The sequence below is a fragment of the Pinus tabuliformis genome, chromosome 3_2 (genome assembly GCF_031772625.1).
Source record: "Pinus tabuliformis cultivar Carrire ecotype Pingquan chromosome 3_2, CPIR1, whole genome shotgun sequence".
Lineage (NCBI taxonomy): Eukaryota > Viridiplantae > Streptophyta > Pinopsida > Pinales > Pinaceae > Pinus > Pinus tabuliformis.
In genome coordinates this window covers 634,984,663-635,011,477 of record NC_142302.1, presented here as the reverse complement: position 1 = coordinate 635,011,477, position 26,815 = coordinate 634,984,663, and the positions used below count along the sequence as shown (strand labels likewise).

Here is a 26,815-nt window from a genome sequence, read left to right as displayed (position 1 = left end):
CATTTGGGTATTATGGTTCCGGCAGAGGGCCGTAAACTCTCAATCATGTAATACATGAAACCTGGCAGAATGATGAATGGATAGTTATTCACAAACTGTATAATCAAAGATGGAAAGGCCGTCCACGATTTGAGCCAGGGTTGATCGAATGATTGAACCCTGAGCCATTTAAATAGACCGCCATGAGGAACACCTCAGGCTGGAAGAAATCACCATAAGATAAGCCGTAACAATAAACCTTTCTATTAAGTTTAACCATGATTCCGGATGGAAAAACGTAATGGGTAAATACCTGTGAGTGCAGTGGCTGCATAATGACCCTTCGTGCGGTATTGAACCCCGAATCAAATACCTGTAAGTAGAATAGCAAGCAAGGTAAGCTCAGAACAATAGGAACTCCAGAGTATAAATAAGACACAGTAAGCATAAACATATATGAATTTATCAGTGCAGAAGACCTGTATATGGCGCGTAATGGAGGTCAAAGCACCTGGAATGGCGTTGCAAGTTTGCTCACCAGTGCATGGAGGGCTGCCGAGCGGAGCAGAATGCGGCCCTCTTCCAAACAGATGCAAATGAACCCGAAAACCACGGCTCGGTGGTTTATAAAACCCTTAAAACCCTTGAACCATCGTGAGCCCTTGGATCCAGTTATGTGATCTGGGCCGTTCATCCAAATGAAGATTTGGTGCGCTAAACCCCGCGAAGTTACCGAGGCTTCACGTGGCCTCTGCACGGTGCTAGCCACCTGGAAGAGGTAGGTGAAGATATTAACCACGCATTCACCACTTGGCACCAGGTTTGGTCGGGTAGTAAAGCCGAAATGTGTCACCTTTGACTTAGCTCATCGTATATTCACCAATGATTTTTAATGAAACAGGTTGATACGCTATGGAAGTAAAGATTATATTTGTATGAGTTAATATATAGCCATGGTTGCAGTAATGAAAGGAAAATTGTATTTACGCACATGGGTAATCCATGCTGATTATATATGGGCGGATGTTAGGCCTAGACTATACAATTAATTTTATTTTTTTTGGTATAATTGTCTTGGAGTCATGACAATGTGGTATCAGAGCAGAGGTTCCAAAACTGTGGCCTCTGTAGCAGTAAGATCCAGTTGCATGGAAATTATCATATAGTATATGTATGAGAAAGAATTAAATTCCGCTAATTGGTTTCTGTTTATTAATTAGGGAACAAATACAGAAACAACAAACCGATAACAGCCAACAGTAAAGATGGAGGGAATGCAGGGAGCGGACGGCGTTCCTCGGGAAAATCCAGAACTGTGGATACAGCTTGGTGCAGAGACACGCAGTACCAATCTGGCGATACTGACAACTGTTCAAGAACTGAAAGATGAAATGGCGCGTCTGCGAGAAGACAACGCGCGATTGACAGTGGAACAGGAAAGAATATTGAAGAGTCTATCGGAAAGACAAAATCCACCATTAGCCAATCCCAGTGCGGAACAGAAAAGGGCAACTGAAGAACGAAATTATGCACCTGAAATTTCAAAGGAGAAGGAAGATCATTCTGACAATGTAGTGGAACAGCAGACGCCAAAGAGACAGAGAATGGAATTACAGGGAGAATTCCGGAAAATTAAACCTCCACATTTTGACGGAGAGCAGGAGGAAGCGGCAGAGGCTTGGTTAATTAACATTAACAAGTATTTCCAGCTGTATGAGTATGATCAGAATCTGAAGGCACGGCTGGCCATCTTCCAGCTATAGGGCAAAGCAACCCTGTGGTGGGAAGAAATCAAAATTGTAAAAGGAGTAAGTGTGCAGAACATAACCTGGGAAAAGTTTCAGAAGTACTTCAAGGAGAGATATCTAACTGAGCGTTTCTACGATGAGAAGGCACGGGAGTTCCATGATTTACGACTGGGACAACAGTCCATGGACGAGTTCATTAACCGCTTCACCTCCCTGCTTCGCTATGTACCATATATCAAGGAGGACAAGGCCAAGGTGCAGAGATTTGTGAGCAGTTTACCAGCCTATATAAGAGAACGTATTGAGTTTGATAATCCCAGGACAATGGATGAGGCGATTCGTAAGGCAAGAATCTGTGATCAGCAAAACAAGCAGAAAGGGGACACTTCAAATAAAAGGTGGAATGAAAGAAAAAGCAACAGAATTGCTGGTAATAGCAAGGGAAGTCATGGTAATGGCAGCAAGGTTGCTGGTAAAGGACAGATTGGCAGAAATGTAGCAAAGAGTACCTTTCGGACTAAGCCAAGTGAGAGCAGAATCAGTGAACCACCTGCCAGGTCAGACCTTGAGGGGATGACCAGACCTCCAGTCCAATGTTGGGGTTGTGGAGGCCCACACTACGTGAAGAATTGCCCTCAGCGTAAAGGAGTGGATCAAATATCTCAAATCCAAGAAGCATCAACTGTTGGAGAAGTGGTGCACAGCATGCCAAGAATTAACGCAGCTCTGGAGGACTGTCAAGCGGAATACCAGCCGATCATGGTGGAGTTTGAAGGTAAAATTTCTAATCTTTCTACAGCTGTTCTTATTGACCCAGGAGCTACTTTAAGTTATGTTAGCCCAAAAGTAGTAGAACAGTGTAAGCTATCTTTTGAAAAGTTCAGGAACCCATGGCTGGTACAGCTAGCCACAAGAGCTAAAAGAAGAGTCTTAGCCAAAATTAATAACTGTTCTTTCAGCATAGCTGGACAGCCAATTACAACAGACCTGAATGTGCTTCCATTAGGGTCCTATGACATCCTGATTGGTATGGATTGGCTGGAAAAGCATTGGTCGTTGGTGAATTGCAAGACCAAAACCATTTATTACAAGGATGACTTGGGACAGCAGCAAGAATTACAGGGAATTAAACACCATGTACAGACCCGGCCTATCACTGCCTCCCAGCTAGCTAAATGTCTCAGGAAGAAGTGTCAGATTTACGCTATTCAAGTTGGTTATGCAGACCAGAAGAACAAGACATCTGCATTGGATATTATTCCGGTAGTGCAAGAATTTGTGGATGTTTTTCGTGAAGAAGTACCAGGATTGCCCCCGAAACGAGATATAGATTTCACTATAGAATTGACACTAGGGGCAGCACCGGTGTCACGAGCACCGTACCGGATGAGTGTACCTGAGTTGACAGAATTGAAAATGCAACTACAAGAGTTGCTGGATAAGAATTATATCTGCCCCAGCGTGTCACCGTGGGGAGCTCTAGTACTATTTGTCAAAAAGAAAGATGGGACTCTCCGTATGTGTATAGACTATCGTCAGTTGAACAAGCTCACGATCAAGAGCAAGTACCCCCTGCCTCGGATTGACGAACTCTTCGATCAAGTGAAGGGAGCAAAGGTATTTTCTAAGATCGATTTGCGATCTGGTTATCATCAGATCAGAATTAAAGAAGAAGACATTGCCAAAACCGCTTTCAGAACACGCTACGGGCATTACGAATTTTTGGTGCTGCCCTTTGGCTTGACCAACGCACCTGCCACCTTTATGTGTTTAATGAACAACGTGTTTCACAGGTTTTTGGACAAATTCGTGCTGATATTTATAGATGACATTCTAATATATTCTCGTTCCCATGAGGAACACAAAGAACATCTCCGGATGGTGCTGCAAACTCTTCGGGAACATCAGCTGTATGCCAAATTTAGTAAGTGTGACATTTTCAAGGAGGAAATCCAATATTTGGGCCATGTGATTACTAAAGAAGGAATAGCGGTAGATCCGGAGAAGATAAGGACTATTATGGAATGGCCCATACCCAAGGATGTAGCTGATATCAGATCCTTTATGGGACTAGCAGGCTACTATCGAAGATTTGTGGAAGGGTTCTCAAGGATAGCCTATCCTATCACGTCCTTGTAGAAAAAGGGAAAGGTATTTAAGTGGACACCAGAATGTCAGCAGAGCTTTGATCGGTTGAAGCAGATCCTAATAAGGATTACGTGGTATGCACTGATGCAAGTAAAGAGGGGGTGGGAGGAGTATTAATGCAAGAAGGAAAAGTAATTGCGTATGAATCAAGGAAACTAAAGGATCATGAGCAGAAATACTCCGCTTATGATTTAGAGTTAACAGCAGTGATCCATGCTCTGAAAATGTGGCGACATTATCTCATGGGGAGGAAATTTCTGCTGTTAACAGATCACCAAAGTTTGACCAACTACTTCAGCCAACCTACCTTGAATGCAAGACAAGGACATTGGGCAGATTTCCTAAGTGGTTTTGATTTCGAGATTAAGCATTTAAAGGGCAAAGAGAATCGGGTGGCTGATGCATTGAGTCAAAAGGTGCAGTGTTTGTGTGAACTTTCAGTCAGCAAGTGGCGGAACTCTCTATTTGAGCAGATCAAATCAGCAACAAATCAGGATGGTGAATACGAGCAGTTAAAACAGCAGGTACAGCAATCAGTTAATGAAAGATTGCAGCAAGGTTATACATTGGACAATGCTGGCATGATGTACTTTAATAAGAAGTTATATGTACCTGATTCAGATGACCTTAAGAACCTGATTTTGGACGAGTTCCATACCAGCCACTATACTGGCCATCCAGGGTACCAAAATATGGTCACTGCATTAAGGAAGGAATACTTCTAGCCTAGAATGAAGAAGCAAGTGGTTGAGTACTTGGCAAAGTGCTTAGAGTGCCAGCAGATTAAGGCAGAAAATCAGCATACGGCCAGGCTGTTACAACCTTTTCCTATTCCGGAATGGAAATGGGAAACCATTTCCATGGATTTTATAACTGGGTTGCCTCGAACAAGGAAAAACCATGATTCCATCATGGTAGTGGTAGATAAGTTGAGTAAAGCGGCACACTTCATACCCGTGCAGTCCACCTATAAAGCGATGCAAATTACTCACCTTTTTATGCAAAATGTGTTCAGATTGCATGGACTACCAAAGGTAATCATTTCAGATCGGGATGTAAAGTTCGCATCCACCTTTTGAAGGACGTTCTTCGCTGAGTTGGGAACACAGCTGAACTTTAGCACAACATATCACCCGCAGACCGATGGTCAAACCGAGCGAGTAAATCAAGTGTTGGAAGATATGTTGAGGGCGTATGTGATGATGAAACCAAACCAATGGGAAGAATATTTGCACCTGGTTGAATTCGCATATAACAATGGATATCATACCTCGACACAATTAAGCCCTTTTGAGGTTCTGTATGGGCGAAAATGCCGCACACCCTCAATTTGGCGTGGGCCTGAGGATACGTTGAGTTTGGGTCCGGAAATGCTTAAAGAGATGGAAGACATGGTGAAAAAAGTGCGTGCCAATTTGAAGGCTGCACAGGACCGACAGAAAAGCTTTGCAGACAGAAAAAGAAGGTTTAAGGAATATCAGGTTGGTGACCACGTGTTTGTGAGGATCCAAGCCAGAAGGAGCACACTGCAATGGAGCAGATGCGCCAAGCTGGCTCCTCGGTACTTTGGTCCTTTTTAGATCTTGGCTAGAGTGGGGCCGGTGGCTTACCAACTCGCCTTGCCAAGCCATATTAGAATTCACAACGTGTTCCACATCTCTGTTCTAAAGAAATATGTATACGATCCCAAACATGTGATCCAATGGCAAGATGTTCGGGTAAGAATTAACGTCGTTGTTTGAACATGTGAATATACTTAATGGAAACTGATTAAGGATATTGATTGTCTGCAGATCGAACCGGAAGGCGAGGTTCTGGTCGAACCACAGAGCATTCTCGACCGGAGAGAAGTGCGGCTGCGGAAATGGGTTATTACCCAAATTAAAGTGTTGTGGCAGCACTATGGGCCTGAGGAGGCTACTTGGGAAGACGAGGAGCTTATGAGGAAAGTGTACCCAGACTTATTTAAAGGGAATAGACATCGGGACGATGTCCAATCCCAGGGGGGAAGATGTAATGACCCCGTAAAACTTGTAATTATGAAAGTTACCATGGTAAGAAATTAGTGTGAACTGCTAATTACTATTGTTAAAAGATATTATTTTATTTATGAAATGGAAGATATTTTGGATAAATGCTCGCAGTCTCCTAAGGGAAGATTTCAAAAAAGAAAAAGAAACAGTTATAAAACTGAAAAGGAAACTAACCCCTCAGCCAGGAAAAGTCATGGGAGGGAAAATACCTGGTCTGTGGTGACAAAGAGGGAGAGGAAAATCTGAGAAAAAGAGGAAAAGAAAAGAGAAAGGGTTAAGTCTGGTGAGGACCAGATAACCCAAGCACTGAGGTGCTGGAGTCTTGTTGAGGGCTGCAGGCCTGCAAGACAGCTCGGGGGGAGAATCCAGTGAACTGATGGATCTCATGGCTAGGTGGTTAAGAGCAAACATGTAAGGTGCAGGTGAACTTCTGGAGCATTAACTCTTGTAGCTGGTAGACCAGGTACGAGTTATTCACCATTATTCACCATTATTCACCAGATTTATATCTTTGTATCAGTTTACTGGGTGTTCAGGAGGAAAATACAGTAAATCTAAGTCTCTGTTGTTATTAGATGCAAGAATATATATCATGTTCGAAACAGTTCTTATTAACACATGAACTGGTTATTTAAACAGAAAGAATAGAGATTATCTGTCGTATATATATATATATATATATATATATATATATATATATATATATATATATATATATATATATATATATATATATATATATATATATATATATATATATATATATATATATATATATATATCGCTTGTTAACAGAATGGAAAGTGCTGTATAGTATCTATATAGAACAGACACAAATAATTTATATGCAAATTGTACAACCAATACATGTTGTCTATATAGAGAACGGAAATATATTTCTTTGCAAACTGATAACCAAAGCACGTTATCGATATAGAGATAAAGATCTGTTATTCAAATGCAAACCGTATAACTAGAGCATGTAGTCTATATAAAAGCAGAGACACTCTGGTTATAATCAAACTGTATCCGAATCCGGAAATAGAGACCCTAGTGGTATGCGAGAAATGAAGTGTATATTAGAACAATACAACACGCTGCATTTAGTAGAATAAGTTAAATGAAAAACAGAACTGCAAGGCAGTATTGTGATGCGACGAAAGACAAAGCACACGGTGGAACAGTGTCATTGTCCTCAAGCATATTATAAGACTATAACAAGAACGTAACAGACCCTGCACTGAGGGTTAGATAACATTATGTTCAAACCTACTGCAAAAGAAATCACAGCGGCATATTATTATGCTCGGAACTTATGTGAAAGAAAAACCATAGTGGTATCGTTAAACATTTCCAACTGGTATAAAGAACAGAGTAAGCCGTTAATGGTGCGAGGTTGACACGAGGTCACCGGGCAACCAAACCCTGTATAAGGGACGGCCAGGTACTGCCATGGAATAGTCGCATGTAACCAGTGAGTACGCGACTAAAACCCTCAACTAAATAAATCAAAAACTCTGTGGTCATTGAATACAGTGAACCTGTACAAATGTCGAGCATTATACCTTCGTAAATCAACATTATATGTGGTAAAGTAAAACAGAATGCCAGAATAAACGAAATCCATTGATAAACATATGCAAGGTATTCCATAACAATTTCTTAAAATTATTATAACAGGAAACCCGGTTGGGTATAAGAGCAGTATAAAAGTCCAAATGTCCAGAGTACTGAAGGCGGCTCTCGGCCGTCCTAAATTCATACAAAAACATGGAAATTTAAATAGAAACCCTCATGTCAAATAACAACAGTAAACGTGCGGAGGTCTTAATACATTTGGGTATTATGGTTCCCGCAGAGGGCCGTAAACTCTCAATCATGTAATACATGAAACGTGGCAGAATGCTGAATGGATAGTTATTCACAAACTGTATAATCAAAGATGGAAAGGCCGTCCACGATTTGAGCCAGGGTTGATCGAATGATAGAACCCTGAGCCATTTAAATAGACCGCCATGAGGAACACCTCAGGCTGGAAGAAATCACCATAAGATAAGCCGTAACAATAAACCTTTCTATTAAGTTTAACCATGGTTCCGGCTGGAAAAACGTAATGGGTAAATACCTGTGAGTGCAGTGGCTGCATAATGACCCTTCGCGCGGTATTGAACCCCGAATCAAATACCTGTAAGTAGAATAGCAAGCAAGGTAAGCTCAGAACAATAGGAACTCCAGAGTATAAATAAGACACCGTAAGCATAAACATATATGAATTTATCAGTGCAGAAGACCTGTATATGGCGCGTAATGGAGGTCAAAGCACCTGGAATGGCGTTGCAAGTTTGCTCACCGGTGCATGGAGGGCTGCCGAGCGGAGCAGAATGCGGCCCTCTTCCAAACAGATGCAAATGAACCCGAAAACCACGGCTCGGTGGTTTATAAAACCCTTAAAACCCTTGAACCATCATGAGCCCTTGGATCCAGTTATGTGATCTGGGCCGTTCATCCAAATGAAGATTTGGCGCGCTAAACCCCGCAAAGTTACCGAGGCTTCACATGGCCTCTGCACGGTGCTAGCCACCTGGTAGAGGTAGGTGAAGATATTAACCATGCATTCACCACTTGGCACCAGGTTTGGTCGGGTAGTAAAGCCGAAATGTGTCACCTTTGACTTAGCTCATTGTATATCCACCAATAATTTTTAATCAAACAGGTTGATACGCTATGGAAGTAAAGATTATATTTGTATGAGTTAATATATAGCCATGGTTGCAGTAATTAAAGGAAAGTTGTATTTACGCACATGGGTAATCCATGCTGATTATATATGGGCGGATGTTAGGCCTAGACTATACAATTAATTTTTTTTTTTTTGGTATAATTGTCGTGGAGTCGTGACAATAACTTAGTATAAATTGACATTAAATTACTTTAAATTAGAAATAAATTAAATTAAAATATAAATTAGTTAGCATTTTTTTAATATATTTATGTATTTTTAATTAATATTTAATACACATAAAATTATTGTTACTAAAAAATAATAATTTTAAACACTTCACAAAATTACACATTTTGCATATACATATAATTAAAAAATACAAAAAAACATGCCAAATAAAAAAAATTATGAGAAATCTGAACAAATAAAGTTATGAAAATAACATATTTTATGATTTTTTATTATAAATTTTATGTGTAAAGATATAAAAAAATATCCAAATTAATGATTTACATGGAATTTTGATAAAGATAACAAATTTAAAACAAACCCCAAAAAAATTGAGAAACTACTTAAAAAATTCAAAATAGCAAAAAGAAAATAATATTAAAAAAAAAGCCATCACAAACAAATTTGAAACTAAAATTAAAAAAATAAAAATAAAAGAAGATTTGAAACTAAAATTAAAAAAAAAATAAAAAAATTAAACAAAACATTTGAAACACAAAAAATAAAAAAAACTTATAAAAACACATTTAAAACACAAATTTCAAAAAAATATATAACACAAACCTAGAAGAAAAATTAAAATATAAAATTAAAATAAAATTTTATTTAAAAAAATGAAATTAAAATATTAAAATATATTAAAAATAAACTATTATATAAACTTATAACGTTTATATAAACTAATTTTTGAAAAATTAAGAGAAAACATATTAACCTATAAATTTCATCAAAATTAAAATATGTAATAATTTAAATAAAAAAACCAATCTATTATATATTTTTAATCTATATATATAGATGGAGATCAAATCTCCAAATGTATCCCAACTCTAGTGTTCCACTCTGTACTGTGTCCCAGACCCCAAAGCGATGCGAAGGGGTCGTAGGTAGCTGGCTCCCCCTTGGGGCAGCGAATTGACTGCACCACACGGTGCTCCCACACAATTCCCCTGGAGTGTTTTTTTTTTCGGTTTTTTTATAATTTTTTTATCCATAATCTATATTGTCAATGCCTATTTTGTAAAAGAGTTGTTTAATCCAGCGAAAAAAATTGAGGTTAAATTTTGATTTGTATTATTTAAAATGATTTTTTAACTGTATATTTGGATTCAGCAAACTGAAAAATCCCTGGGACACTTTGATTGTGCAGAAATTAGCTATCAATCTTGCGATTTCAATAAATTGCTGCAGATTTTAACCGGAAAAACCCACCGAAAAAACTTCCAAAAAATCTTTTTAAAGACAACTACCTTTTGTAAATGCTCTCAATACACCCAGCTTAATGAAGAAGTACATCTGGTCGCTTGCTGGAAGCCATGTCATCGATCATTGCGAGGAAAATATGGGAAACAGATTGCTACAGAGAATTTACACAATCCTTACAGATGATTAATGTCTAGCTACACGAAGCTCCACACGTCACATTATTGTGATTGCGGCAGAGAAATGAAAAAACCTAGAAAACAACTGACTTCGAAAAACGATGCACCATTCGGCCTTTTTCTGTGGCCTTTCACGTAGGGTTTTAACACGAAGCTCCACACGTCACATTATTGTGATTGCGGCAGAGAAATGAAAAAACCTAGAAAACAACTGACTTCGAAAAACGATGCACCATTCGGCCTTTTTCTGTGGCCTTTCACGTAGGGTTTTAACATAGTACTTCAGCACTTCCAAGGTATATGATTTTCATGGTCCATTTTCCAGCTCAACGGCCAATTTGAACGAATAGAAAAGAAAATTCAAATTGTATCAGCTAAGGGCTTGCCGTGCCTTTTGGATTTACGTTTCAAAAATCTGAAAATCGTATATGAAATCGCATGCAAAGTTGTGACAATAAAATGGATTGAAATAAAATACGCATGCAAAGTTTGGCATTAAAATCGATTGAGATAAAATACTTATTGATGTGGTTTGTAAATATAGTTTCAAATTCCGTAATTTTTTCAAATAACGTGCACTCTGTTACAAGGGCGCTGTAAATTAAGCTATATGTTATGTTTTATATATTAAATTATATGTTATATTTTAAAGTTTTTATTCTATTTTTGGATTGCAATTAAATTGAATTACCATATTTAGCATTGAATTCTAAAAACTTTTTTTTATTATGAAAAATGATTTCACTGGTTTTTATATTAATATTCAAAGAATTATTATATATTTTTAGTAAATAGATATTCAATATTTATTAGCAAATGTTTTATTATAAATAATGAAACATTTATATATGATTCACAATAATTCAATTTTTCTAAATTGTGTCATATTATTAGAGAGTGTTTGTAATACTTTTTCAAAGAGGAGTAACAATGTGTTAGGTTTGAAAAGAAATAGAAAGATATCACTAGCACAACCACATTACGTTATAGGTATATATCAATCACATGCACAACCATATAATTAAATATGTGACATTGGACCATGGCTTACCATGGTTGATTCTCATATTGAGATAATATTCGTCACATTGCAACATTAAACCATGATTGGCCATGATTAAATTATAAAACATGGTTGACCATGATTGATATTATAAACCCCATGGAAAAATAAACCCTAGGGGTCAATACTAAAAGCCCAAGGGATTATAAACATTGGACCATGGTCAAACATGCATGAACATGATTTTTTTCATATCGAGACAACCTTTGTCACAATGTGACGTTGGACCATGATTGAGCATGGTTGATTTTCATATTGAAACAATCATTGTCACAATTTGACATTCGACCATGGTTGTCTATGATTTACCATAGTTGACCATGGTTGGCTATGATTTAGGATGCTTGACCATGATTGATATAATAAACCCTAGGGATCGATATTATAAACCAAAGAGAATAATAAACCCAAGGGATTGATATTAAAACTCCAAGGGAATAATATTAAACCAAGGTTGACTATTATTAGCCATGGTTGATCATGGTTAACCATGATTATCATATTGAGATATTGTTTGTCAAAATGCAACGTTAGACTATGGTTGAAACAATGATTGATTTTGATATGGAGACAATCTTTGTCACAATGCGACGTTCAAACATGGATAACCATGACTAACCATGATTGACCACAATTCATTTTATAAAGTATGGTTTACCATGGTTGACAATGATTGGATTTACAAAACATGGTTGACCATGGCTGACAATGATTGGATTTACAAAACATGGTTGACCATGGCTGACAATGATTGAATTTATAAAACATGGTTGACCATGGTTAACCATGGTTGCTCATGATTGATATTATAAACCCAAGGGAACAATAAACCATAGGGATTAATACTAAAAGCCCGAGAGACTCTGAACCTAAGTTAACAATATTAAAGCGTAGGAATATGAACCCTTAGATTAATAAACCCAATGGAATAATAAACTAAAGGGATAAAGTTTATAAACCTAAGATATATAAACCCTAAAATAAAAATTGTTACCATGGTTGATTTCCATATTGAGACAATCCTTGTCACAATGCGACGTTGGACCATGGTTGACCATGATTGATTTTAATATCGAGACAACGTTTGTCACAATGCAACATTGAACCATGGTTGACCATGATTGATTTTCATATATAGACAATCTTTGTCAAAATTAGATGTTCGACCATGGTTGGCCATGATTGACCATTGTTGACCATGTTTTATTTTATAAAATATGGTTGACCATCATTGACAATGGCTCACTGCGGCCAACCATGATTGTCCATGGTTGACCACCATAGGTGATTATGATGAAAGATATTTTAATCAAGGTTGAGCATGGTTGATGACTATCATTGACAATGGTTGATCATGGTTGCCCATGGCTTACTTTCGTATCGAGGCAATATTTGTCATAATGTGACGTTTGACCTTGGTTGAGCATGATTGACCATGTTTGATTTTATAAAATATGGTTGACCATCATTAACCATAGTTAATCGTGGCTGACCATGATTATCCATGGTTGACCGTCATAGGTGATCACAATGAAAGATATTTTAATTGAGGTTGATCATTGTTGATGAAATTCAACCATGGCTAATCATGTTTGATCATCATTGACCAACCTTTGCCACAATGCGACGTTGGAAAATGGTTGGCCATGGTTGATTTTCTTATTGAGGCAACTTTCTTATAATGCGACATTGGACCATGGTTGACCATGGATGACCATGGTTGTCACAATGTGACATTAGACCAAGGGATCAATTCTAAAGGCCTAAGGTATTATAAACCCAAGGGAATAATATTAAATCCAAGGGATTAATATTATAAACCCTAAAATAAATATTATAAACCCAAGGTATATAAACACTAAGATAAATATTATAAACCCAAAGGATTAATATTAAAAACCCAAGGGATAAATATTATATACCCAATGTATATAAACCCTAAGATAAATATTGTAAACCCTAAAATAAACATTATTGGCCATTGTTGACCATGGATGATTTTCATATTGACATAATCTTTGTCACAATGTGACATTGGACTATGGTTGCCCATGATTGATTTTCATATTGAGACAATCTTTGGCACAATGCAATGTTGAACAATGGTTGGATTGTTGACCATCGTTGATTTTCATATTGACACAATATTTCTCACAATGCGACGTTGGACCGTGGTTGAGCATGGTTGGGCATGGTCATCACAATATGACCATGGTTGATCATGGTTGATTTACATATTAAGACAATCTTTGATACAATGCGATGATGGAACATGGTTGATGATTTTTTCTTTATCAAACGCAAATATTAATATTATAAACCCTATGAATAATACTATACCCTAGGAATATGAACCCTCAGATTAATAAACCCAAGTGAATAATAAATACTAGAGATTAATACTAAAAACCCAAGGGAATAATTTTAAACGCAAGGGATAAATATTATAAACCCATAAAAAATCTATGATAAATATCTTCCTAGAAGCCGTCCCATATTGAGCTAACCTTTTTTAATTTACCTATAATTTTTCTCTCTCCTGACAGTTGATATATAATATAATTGTTATTTTTTCCAAAACTGGTGCTATTACATTTATATACTGAAGAATTTGATTTTCCTTATGTGGTCGAAAACAATAATTTTCTTTCTGGATAATCACTCCATCGTTTGCAAATAAGAAATTACAAACCCTATCAACATCAAGAAATTTTAAAACACAGAAGCTTGACAGCAAGAAGATCAAATCTGTTACGTTCTAGGGTTGGGAATAGACACAGTCACAGTCTGTATTCATCAAACGATTAAAATTAAAATAAAAAATTCAACCTCTGCTCATCCACCTGGGTCAATATAGAGACGCTTACGATGAATTAAAGATAAAAAAGTTAACCCCGGCTTATTCACGTGGGTCAATATAGAGACGCCTATGGCGAATTAAACACCAGGAGAGGCGGAATTGGCGTCCCGAGTTCGATTCCAGGCGACGGACATATGGTCACCCTGCCATTCCGAGTTAGATTCCTAAGGATATATTGGACGAAACAATTTCTCCAGCAAATTTTACAAATTAGCAGAAAGAAAGCAACATAAATATAAATACTGCTACAACTTTTATTGTATTTTCTTTAATATTTGTTTACTAAAAAACTTACATATTGGCTTTCCTATGAGAATTCATATGGGCTTTCTTAGGAGAACTCGAAAGAAACAGAAACCAACTACAGAGAAGATCGGAATGGTCGCTCGTGAAGTAGATGAAGGAACTTTCAAGATGTTGCAAAGCTCTTCAACTTCAGGAGCGATCATTCCAATTTTCCGTGTTCCGGGCCTCCCAATCACCTTGCCACTGCTCCCCACACCATTGTTGCCACTGCGCCCCACACCATTGTTGTGATCGCATTTACCTAACGGTAATTCCGCCACAGAGTCCCCATTGATGTTATTGCGAGTGCCTAGCGGCAATTAATCCACCACAGGGTTGGTGCTGCAGTGCTGTTCAGGCGACCTGGTCCTTATTCAAAGATTCAATGTCGCTTTGCACCTGTTTAATAATGCGTGGTTGAACTTTGTGAGGAGGCAGCAGTCCTATGGAAAAGGCCATGAGCATGATGGACATGTGTTCCTCTCTCGCCTCTTTATTCCGACTCCGACTTTACTCTCCTACCAATGTTTGAATTTGAAGTCGAGTTTTCTAATAATAATAGAATGCTCTTTCTTCTCACTTCAATCTACAAAAACTTTGGAACTTGAGTTCTCTAATAATAGAACGATATTTCTCGGGTCTTTATTGCGTTTTTACTCTACCGATTCAGAGTTTGAACTCGAGTCTTTAATGCTATTTCTTCTAACTCTACTCCCCAAAGTCTAAGTTTGCGGTTGAAGTTGAGTTCTATTGAAAGTCGAGTTTGAGGTTGAAGTTGAGTTACTGCAGCATAGTCTCCTTAATTTTATCGGCATGCACTCCAGCATATCTATTTATAATTCTATGCTATATGCATGTTCTCATATAGAGCATAGGTTTATATTTAAATGGTATATGGATATAATGTAGAGAAGTAGATATATGCGTATGTATCCAAATAAAATAAGATGATTATGATTGATAATATTATTAAAAGAAATGAAATATTAAATAATAATAATATAGTTATTTAAGTTTTGCATAATTAAAATTTCTTATATGTATGGAAAGAATGTTATATATATATATATATATATATATATATATATATAATTAAACTAAATTTAAAATAATTAGAGAATAGATATTTATATAACAATAATTTAGATACTACTGAATCAAATATTATAGATATTATTGATTGTTATAGTGTATTGTGTACTATAAGCTTCGAATTTCCACTTTTTCTAAATTTATATTAATTTTCTTTTACCGCAAGGGAATATAGAAGTTATAAAGAAATATTCTACATAGTATAATTATTCTTATAGGGTTTCCTATTTTCCTTTCCTAGGTAAAGTTAATAGAAAACCTCTTTTTTTGGTCTTTTGTTTCTTTTGTTCTTTCTCATTGGCTTTACTACTGAGGTTCCCCAAAACATTCTTTTGTCTTTAGAACTTTTTTACATTACCATTCATTTGAATGAACATGCTCATAGATACTCACTGAGTTATGAGGGGATCACCTTGTTCATATGTTAAAAGGGAAAATGCATCCACATCCAACTATGGTGATATTTCAAATATCTCATTAGGTATATTTGAAAAATATCAAGTTGACATCATTACAAAGATATATTATTCCCATCGTGCTATTTTCACATATAGCACATTGACCACCTCAAAAATATCCACCCAACATATTGTTAGACAATTTTAAAATAAGCTTTTTCTAATTCCCCTAGTAGGTCATTAAACCAATTAGAAAAAGAAAATATTTCGCTTACTCGAAATAGACCTTTTAATCTAACTTGAAAAATTATAATCCAGTTATCTATCATTAACCATTGCGCCGATCCTAGAAATCCACAATTGCAATAAGAAAAAATCCCATCATGCTTCTTAGAAGATTTTCATTGACCACTTTTTAAAGAAAATATCTAAGCACCCGTAACAAGCCATTGAGGTAATTCAAAATAACATATTTTGTTTACCTTCAATTGGCTAGCTCAAAATATCAACATTTGAACAACCTAAGAAACAATCAAGTCAAATCAAAACAATAATATTCAAATGATCCCATTAGATTATCAAACTAGTTCAAACAAACAACATTTGAATGTCCATAATGAACATGTGAACAATCCCAATAGGCAATCAAATCAACTCAAAAGAAAATTATTCAAATTTCCCCAACAAATTATCACACTAGTTCAAAAGAAAAAAATTGGAATGCTTGTAATAAGCAATTAGAGCATACTATATTTGATGAGAAATTAAAAATTTTGACCAAAAGTTATAGGATGGTAATGAATGTCTTAGGTAGAATCGCATGCCAACCTCAACCATCACTGCCCATTGATCAAGCATTTTTATTCTTGGTTCAAATTGTGTGGATCATTATCTATAAGAGTTCGAAACCTTAGTATCAACCCAATTAATATAATGAGTTATACCAGTAATTAAATAATACATAGTATTACTAGCAATTGCCCTAGAAGGTGAAAAAAAATGCGAATAGGATTCCTTTTTTTCATAAGGAAAGAAAATGTACTTTGATGTATGAATAAGAATGACATTTTTCATGTCAAACTGAACATGTATTCCTTCGTGATCTTCCCTAATCCAAAATTAAGGATTTAAAGTTTAAATAGGAAATTATCTTTTGCCTTAATTATTATATCAATACATATATCAAAATTTAAAAAATATACGTGCTTCAAACAAAACATTTCTCATGACAGTGTTGTAATATCATTCTTTTAACCAAATAAGACTCCAGTATGATGTCGACAAAATGATATAAAATAAAAAAATATAAATAAATTTAAAAACAAAATAAGAGGGGCCCCAAGAGCGATTCCATCCGAGTATAGCCGTTGATAATACTCAAATTGATCAGTTATCGGGAACTCTTTTACCTCCCATAGTCCTGGATACAAGAGCAGGCCAACCTTAGAAATACTATTAGTGACCCTGTTCCTGTCCCTATATACATGGTAGCATTCTAAGGATGAATAATAAATTTTTAATCCGTATATATCCTCCACTAAATTCTCAGGTGAAATATTCCTTCCTCTTTGTGCCATATTGACCCAATTAAAAACAAGAAAAGAGTCACCAAATCATTGATGTTGACTACAATCCTTTCTAGATGCAAAAGTAATGAGAGATCTGCACCCATTAACTTCATCGCTATTGTTTGTTCCACTACCCCTTCCCATTTTAACATGACAATAATGATGAGTGCAAGTGAAGAACAAAAACCCCCATAGGGTGATTCCGAAACCTGATTTGCACCGTCAAAAGAACCCCATGGAACAATATCATCCCAAGGTTCTAAGATCAGAGTACAACCCCCTTGCAGTTGTTTAGATTAAGGGTAGGGAGACATAATAACCTATCCCTCACTAGTAATATTATTTTGATATGATTTAGGGTTTTGAAATATCTCATTATTCATAGGAAGCCAAATACCCCAGCTCAGAATAAGAGGAAGAGCGCAAAATGCTTTAGTCACCAAATTTGCATGTCAGAGTTCCTAGGCCTTTACAAAATATTGACCAACCCAATAAAAGGCTAGCCCCAATAAAGTCCTACACGCCTCATACACATGAAAAGTAAAAGAGAAATATATAAAGAGATGATTGATGATTTATTCATGATCTTTACGGAAATAACATCACCCATGACTCATGTCTAACTGACATCGCATTATGTCTCAGGTAGGAACTTTATTTGAAATTATACACCAAACCAAGATTCAAGCCTTGGAAAAGCATTTTGTTTTCCATAATGCCCATCACCACCAAGCTAAATGGACATTCTGGAGGTCAGAAGTAAGATGGAGGTAACCTAATTTAGGCATATAGTAACCATGAGTAGTCAAAGCTTATATCAATTCATCGTCATGATGTAATGTTCTTAAACAAGAATTTAAGTGATAAACCAATTAAACAAATAGTGCAATAGTGGAAAATTAAAAACTTTTAGCAAACACCCATGAAACGCTGTAATATTAGAACTACTGAGCCATATATCATGAAATATGAGAGCATGAGTACAATATATAAATGGACTATTACACCTGGTCTTGTCTCAAGGATAATTTGGACCAAACCCAGGTGGTAGAATAGCTGGAAAGATGGCTGTTCAGCTGTTGCTCTACTATGCTTTGCGCTGTCCTAGTAAACTATTGATCTACTGACTTCGGCATGCTCGAAATTTCCCAAACACTACCCAAAAAATTCTTCCCTTTTAGCCTTAGATGCCTTCAACAAAACCCAGAAGGGAATTTCTCTAATTTTGACTTTGGATTTTCAACCTTTTGGGAGCTGCTCTCCGGCTACCTCTACTAACTTTCAGCTCGCTGGAAAGTGCCAAAAAACTATCCAGAAAATTATGTCCTTTTAGCCTTGGACTCCATCGACAAAACCTAGAAAAACCTAGAAGGGAATTTCTCTAATTTTGACTTTGTATTTTCGGCCTTTTGGGAGCTGCTCTCGAGCTACATATACTGACTTTTGACATGCTAGAAAGTGACCAAAAACAGCCCAGAAAATTATGTCTTTTTACCCTTAGACTCCTTGGACAAAATACAGAAGGGAATTTCTCCGATTTTTACTTTGGAGTTTTAGCCTCTTGGGTGGCTAAATCAACCTCTACATATTTTTGGCTACCCAGAAAACATGCAATCCCTTCCTCTGCATGGCTGGATGAGCTATGAATCGCTACTTGAAACTCCTGCAATCTCTGTGGAACAACCTCCCTAGGGAGGGCACGGATGTTCCCCCAAAGTAGAGGTTGAATCTTCCCTGCGGAAGACTCGTGGCTAAACAACCAGTAGCCTCGCTAAGCAACAGAGTGTACAAGAGTAAGTTTGTTTGTCAAATATTCAGAATGAATACAAAATGAGAGCTAGTCTCTCTTTATAACTCCTTAGGGCTGCTTAGCCTCATGTGGGTCCCTCCATCCACCCATTCATTTTTCCCTCCAAGCATATTGAATGGCTTATTCGAACTCCTATGTGGGTGCCCCCCACATTCCACTAGTAGCTAAATAAAGTCGATTTGGTCCCTCAATCCCGAAGTCGAAAGTGTGGGTCCCTCTTCCTTAGTAGAAAATGTGCAAATTATGTAGCAACATCATGTTACTAATGTTTTTGAGAAGGGACATGACAATCCTTCCCTCCCAAATGTTGCTTGCGCTTAAGTAATCTTAGAGCTGGGTGCTCCAAAATATGCTCACCCTCCCAAGTGGCATCCTCATATGGCAAGTTCTTCCAATGCACCAAACATCACTTGTCCTCGAGCAATGCATGAATAAACACCCTCTCTGAATGTGGACCCCAACTATCACTGCAACTTCACCAAGGTCCCAAATGTGCCATTAGATCATCCTTGATCGTTGTACCATCCTATAGTGAAAGAGTCCCTTGATACCAGGATCCCAAGCCAACCTAATGAACGTTAAGCCCCCCTTGCTCCACTCACTATCCTACTAGATATGGGCATTAGAACCCTTGTGTATATCACTAATAAGTAGAGCATCCTGACAATGTAAAAATCTACCCAAATCCTCATGAAGCTGCACTACCGAATAGTCCATCTCATGCACTACAAGAGTAAACTCCTGAAGATGCAATCCAATCCTGGTGAAATTGAACCCTCGTCTACCTAGGCCTCCCTTAATCTCCTCCTGTTGATCACCCTATCACATCGGTGAAGTTCCTCACACCATCAATGAATCTCTAAAACCAAATGGAAGAGCCGCATGACCCTGCCCTGTAGAAACCAACTCACCTCTACAGGTAGTTGAACTACTCAACCCTGTTATGCCAGAATTCGCTTCCCATCATAGAAGGAACCTATCTTACTGACATCATGACACTCTAGTCATGAATGACTGCCTAACATGCTCGTACTAGAACCTCCTCTACCATAACTCTCATCCATAATCTATGTGATGATTGAGGCTAGGCCAATCTTGCCAAAGTGACTCAACACTGCGAGTGCCTATCACTCCATGGCTAGCCCAAATCCTAAGCAACAATCTATCTTGTCCTATAGTGAGGACATTGGTGATCACCCATGTGTCCCCCCTGTGAACGAATCAGTTTTCTTGTTATCCCGACCATACTCACTAAGGAGTGGAGTATCCTACCAATCCATTGGATCCCTCAATCCCATAACCATACTGGAGGTCCACAAACCCCAATCCTCTTTGTATGTCGCTGTGATATGCTACTAGTTGTTGGGACCCCTTTGTGCCCCGTCTCTACCTTCTGTAGGTATCCAATAGGTAGGCATTGACCATCAAGAACCCGTGCCACAAATATCTAGTTTTTCTATGCCTGCCGAATCACACAACGAGATCTACTATCCTAGCCCCTAATGATGTGCTTGGGTACTACCAAAAGCCTAGGCATCATCTTGCCAACAAGGACTACTGTCCTCCACTCCACATGCTCCCCTAACGCCTCAAGTTGTCCAACTGAAAAAGCACCATGTAACTCCCTGTCGGTCACCTCCCCAAGTGTGAACCTAGGGGTGGAACATATGCTACCTTAACAATCAACCATGCCATCCCTATGTCTATAACCGTCAACTCGTGCACCTACCAAGTGTCTCAACTAGAGAGTCTCCTCTCAACCCATAACACGTGGTGTATCATCCAAGTGCCTAGGGTGAGTACCCCATGCCCTCATGTCTGAATGGAGAGTGGCAAAGTGAAATAACCAAACTCTCTACGATTGTAAGCAACACTGGAGGATGATGGGTGGGTTTTTACCAAAGAGTATGATCAAGATTCTGTCGTGATGCTCAAGAGTAATCCTATAGACGACCCTCTCTTTGCCTCAGAACTACTAATAACTCCCTCGACGCCCTGCCTCCACTAAACATGGTGTCCCCAAATGCTCGACAATGTCCTCATCGATCCTAGGTGAGTTGCATCCAATGGTACACCTACTATCCCCATCCATAAGTCTCCCTGGAGGCAAAGCTCCAAGAGCCTATTTCACCGCATCATGTATCACTGCATACCATCAAGTACCATCGCACTCCATGAAATTCCACTGTATACCACAACCTATCCGTGTACACCACTCGATACCCCAAATACGACTATACCATCATGGACCCTCTTGGGTCTTGTCTGTGTCACTGCACCTATCACTCCCCGTAGGCCCTCAATGCGATGCGAGTCACTCCTCCTATCCCATAGTGTAAACGAACATGCTATTGTATACCACCATGTATCTCCATGCTCCTCTGCAGACCACTGCTCCTCGCTACATAGCCCTACACACCACTGGGTGCTATGGCCTAGAAATGGGTATGTATGCATTAGGCCACATCCCTCTATATAACACTGAATGCTACGACCTAACTCTATGTAGCCTTGTGTACCACTACCTACTATCATACAACCCTGTAACATATGGTATCCTACATCTACCAAAGTGTTTGCTACTCTGATAGTGACCCCACCATGACACACACTAAAGAAATACTAAAATAAATTCTCTAAATTATAATCAAAAGGGTGGTCAAAAGAGAGTTGAAAGCACACGTGTAGGAAGTGCAAGGAAATCTTTCGAGGCTATGGATGCTCATTGGTAGTGAAGCCATACTTGTATGGTACGATGACAACTTCGTCGAGGTACTGTCCAGGGTCGCTGGTAGCGAAGCAATGTAATGCAAATGGATAACATTATATCAAATCTTTTCTAATCTTTAAATGAGTTCCTAGCTATTTTCACTATCCATTAGTAGTGTTCTAAATTCAAAGTAAAGTTCTCCTTTGTTTGCATTCATTGTTTTGGAATGAGACATTTTAGTAGTTTTATAATTTTGCACTCACTATATTTCTTTCTAGTTTTATGTGGGACCCTTGGGAATGGTATAATATGAAAATATTTTTGGAAAATTCTATCTAATGATATTAGTTTAAACAAAAGATAAATACTTCTTCCACGTGTTTCGCCAGTTGTTGTGGCCACAACGACCTAATAATTTTCTACACAAATATGGGGACCCTCCATTTTGGAAAACTCTTTTCTTTACTGACATTTTTGGTGGCTGATGATTCATCTCCCATTACTTGGTCTAGGTTTATTCTTTCTCATCAAACTCTATCTCCTTTTCTAGCTCACCTTCCCAACAAGTTTTCAAAGGCTCATAATTTTCTTAGTTTCAATACCTAGGTCTGAGAAGTTGTAAACATTTCGACTATTTTCACGTTTCCACACCTCCTCTAATTAGATCCTCCTTTGAGTTGTTTAAAGAAGGATGGTTTGACATGTTTCACATATAGCATTTTATTAATACATGCCCTTTTAAAAATGAGTAAATATAATGTACATATGTTAAGATAAAATATATTTTATTATAAAATATACTTATAAACATTTTATAATGATGTATAGAATCATTTAGCTATCATATATTGTATATAAAAAAAATATCTTACTCATATTTTATAATATATACATTTCATAATTTGTATTATATAATATATGTAATATAACACTAGTGAAACATCTTATCTTGAATTTTTTTAACTCATATCAAATAATCCATGTAATAATAATGCACATGTATATAATGTATATCTATTACTTTATTCGTATGTCATTATTTGATGGATAACCTAAAAGACTTTACATAAATTCACAATCACAAGAAAAGTAATAAGCCATGTAGAAGGGAAATGTAAAAATGCATAAAATACTAAAAGGAAATAAACATACATGACACACCATATATTAGATTTTAAATATTAAAAGTGTTGTAGGTTACTCATGACCTATGTATGTAAGAATTATCATAAGAACTTTATAATATAAACATGAAACACCATAAACCAAAGAGTATAGGTTAATGCACATTGGGAGGAGTAATAAAAAAGAAAGTATTAATAAGTTTCTATGAGGTTTCACTCGGCAAGAATGTGAGTTTCTCATATCACAATAACTATGTAGGAAAGTGAAATCTAATCTCTTTCCATGTTATGAAATTCTCACAACTCTTGCATGTGAGTGCATGATGTGTTGGTTGAGGCAGTTGGCTTTTACACTCCAGCCACGTTCGATTCCTGTGGGAGCTGCGCGATGTTACAACACATTTGTTTCGATGATGACATATGTGTTTCGATGATGATGTAATTCTGCTCGCTTCGACGATAAATGTTGTATGATGAAAATCTGTTTGCTTCAGCGATATATGTTGTATGATGATTCTTCAATAAAGATGCTTCTCCCCACTCAAAAAAAAAAAAAATTCTCACAACTTTGAATCTGTATAACAATAGGGGTGTATCCATACATCATTGATGACATCCATTGAAAATACGGCATCAAAACTTGGAATTTTATGAATCCGCAGATTCATCAAGGAAGAAACACATCATGACTCATTCAAAATGTACACCCGAAAAAAAATCATCACAAACTTTAATCCTCCCACATGTGATGGATAATAATGGAGCCTTTAACACTCATCAATTTATTTTCTTTTATGCATCCATACTTGCCTTTCCACATCACACTCCTCATATTTGAAACTGCGATAACGTGCAACCATACATCACAATTAACACATGACAAAAAAAAAAGAAAGATGTTATGATTACCAAACCATGAAGATAATAAAAAAATTTCTCATCATAGTTACTACAGGGTGATTTGTGATAATGAACCATGTTAACAAATTCGAGGTTTACGAAGGTTAATTGCGATGAATTCTGAAATAATCTATACGATATGGCCTAAACGATGTATAAATATGATGATGAATCTTTAAGATAGGTCACATTTCCTAATACATTTTTATGTTCGTGTTATTTGCAGGAATATTCCTATGGCATGCTCTACAAGTGGAGAATATATGTTGATTTGAGTTCTTATGGTGTGCATCTGCAACTTGGGCAACGTCTACAATAGATAAGCTCAGTTGTGTTCTATAATAAGGAGAATCAAACAAATTTCAGGTCCTCTTGGAAAATGTGTTCAACAACATTCATTTTTTATGGGAAATTTGCAAAGTTAGTTGTTAAAATTGCCCTATATTGATCTAGAAATATAAAATAAAATTTCAGTGACGTTGAGAAATTAGTTTTTAATTTGTTTTAAGGGAATCTATGACAAAGAGGATCGGGGATCTCATAGATCTATATAAACTAAGCGTTGTCGTGGAAAGAGGGAGTCCAAAATTTGATACGAAATGACTTAGTAGCATTATTGTTCGAAGTCTTTCTATGTCAAGTCTTGGACTGTGATTGATCAAGGCATATGAAGACAATTATCTCAACACTATTCTATTTGGTATTCTCAATTTTCATTCATGATTATGTTATTATAAATGATTTTCTCGCTAAAGCTATCTCTGCAATCTAATTCATTATCTCTCTGCTTCTATACATAAAATTATGTTAAATATGTGTGCGTGGAACTGCAAGTTATATAAAGCAATTTTAACCCTTTATAGTGACTCTTCGGTTTAGAACAATATCTACAAATTGCCATTAAATTTTATTGTTCATGCACATGTCACACTTAGAAGTGGAACCATCGCTATGTATTTGGATGCTCTGAGCTTAGAAGTGTATTAAATTAACTGAGTATCTCATCTCTTCTGAGAGCTAAGTTTTCATTTAAAGATTTTGTTTAACTTATTGTTGGCGAAAGTATAGTTTATTTTTCATTATCGAAATACATGAAAAAAATGCCTAGCTTTGTAAATAGTTGGATAGGATAGGATTTAAATTAATTTTAATTTAAAACACTTTTTTAATATCCTTTAGCTTCTTTGTTTTGATTCATTTTTATTTTTATTTTTCAAGTCTCTTTATGTAGGAGAAAAACACATTGAGATTGGACTGAGCCCTAGTTTTAGTCACATTAGAAAGGATTTTCTCACATAAAATGACATCATACATATGACTCATTTTCCCCTTCAGTATGTTAATCTCGATAATCCCCACTCATAAATAAGTTGAAGGTGATCATTGTACATATTGTACATATTTGGATAACATAGGTTAGATTAACCTAGGCTAGTCTTAAGCTAACTACAGACCCATTAACTAGTGAGGATTGCCACTTTAATGGAAATGAGTCTAGTTGAGCCCCTAACCAAGAAATTCCTCTCGTGTTGAGCCACAACATTTCCAGCCATCAACACCCCTATAGCATAATTGGAGTCATGTTCATGCACTTCAAACTCTACCAAAGGACGAGAAGAAGTTGGGACCATGGTCGTCTCATAATTTGTTTCCACCTATAGGTTTACCCCCACCACCTGTTGTTCCTCACATTCTTAACCCTCATCACTTCTCTTTCCCATTACCTCAACTTTGGGAAAGGATAAGATAATGCTAATTTTGTGTTACATCATCTCAAATTCCACTTGTAATATTCTCAATTTGGTCTCTAATAAACTAAGCTTCAGGTTCAACAAGTCTAAATGATCTTGTGATTCATTCATATCATTTCCCCTTTCCTAGTAGTTAGACTCATGATGAATTCTATAGAGACTATAAGTCGAGCGAAAAGATAATTTTCATCGCTTTCTAGATTATAATGACCTTGCATTAGAAGTTTCTCAACCTAAGAGTTTTTTGCACCAAAACAAAATGTAAAAAAGAATTGCGTTGTTGTAATTGAGAGACTGCATTGTTTCCTCTTATGACCACATGACTCTTCCTTCTCTAATGCATCAATTCTCTCATGCCTTCATTTTACTTTGGTTCCCCTACAAAAACTTGACAAATCCATCTAATGAATCACTCTCCTACAAATCTTCTCTTGATTGATTGGTACTAATGATCGAAAGCATGTGTAACGTCTAATGGGTGTGAGGAGAAGAACTCCAATTAATAGCCCAAATTTATTAACAAAACAAACTATCCTTGAACTATCCATTGACAAGTAGAGTCTTATGTGGGTGATCCATGTGAAATCACATTTCCACTCTGCAGTGAAAATATGAGGCCACCAAAACGTATAGTTTATGTGATGCATTAATTGCCAATATTAACTGTCGATATAGTTTAGGTGCTACATTAATTGACAATGTGCCCTTTGAGTACTAACACATGCATTATAACTGCTTGGGATGCACCATGTATTCACTTAATATTTCAAAAACAAATGAATATCATGCATGATATTTACCAAATACATGAGACTTAGGCTTTGAATTTGATGGTTTGCAACACATATTTACTCTTGAAACCCATATTTGACACTCATATATTTTATTAAGACATCAATAATTAAGTACTGTAATATTTGGAACCTGCCACATTGATAGTTCAATTCTTGTTATATCCCTCATAAATTAGAGTAGAATTATAAATATAACTTTAATATTATTTCAGATGTCCCT

The 26,815-nt window shown here is 36.7% G+C and overlaps 1 protein-coding gene across 1 annotated transcript; it reads left to right on the top strand.

The window, feature by feature from the left end:
* Positions 1–2,051: 2,051 nt before the first annotated feature.
* LOC149182227 (uncharacterized) lies at positions 2,052–4,600 on the top strand. The gene is made up of 3 exons (XM_089414492.1): positions 2,052–2,284; positions 2,687–3,209; positions 4,253–4,600. Exons 1-3 carry the CDS (start codon positions 2,052–2,054, stop codon positions 4,598–4,600), a joined length of 1,104 nt encoding a protein of 367 aa, XP_089270618.1.
* The last annotated feature ends 22,215 nt before the right edge of the window (positions 4,601–26,815 follow it).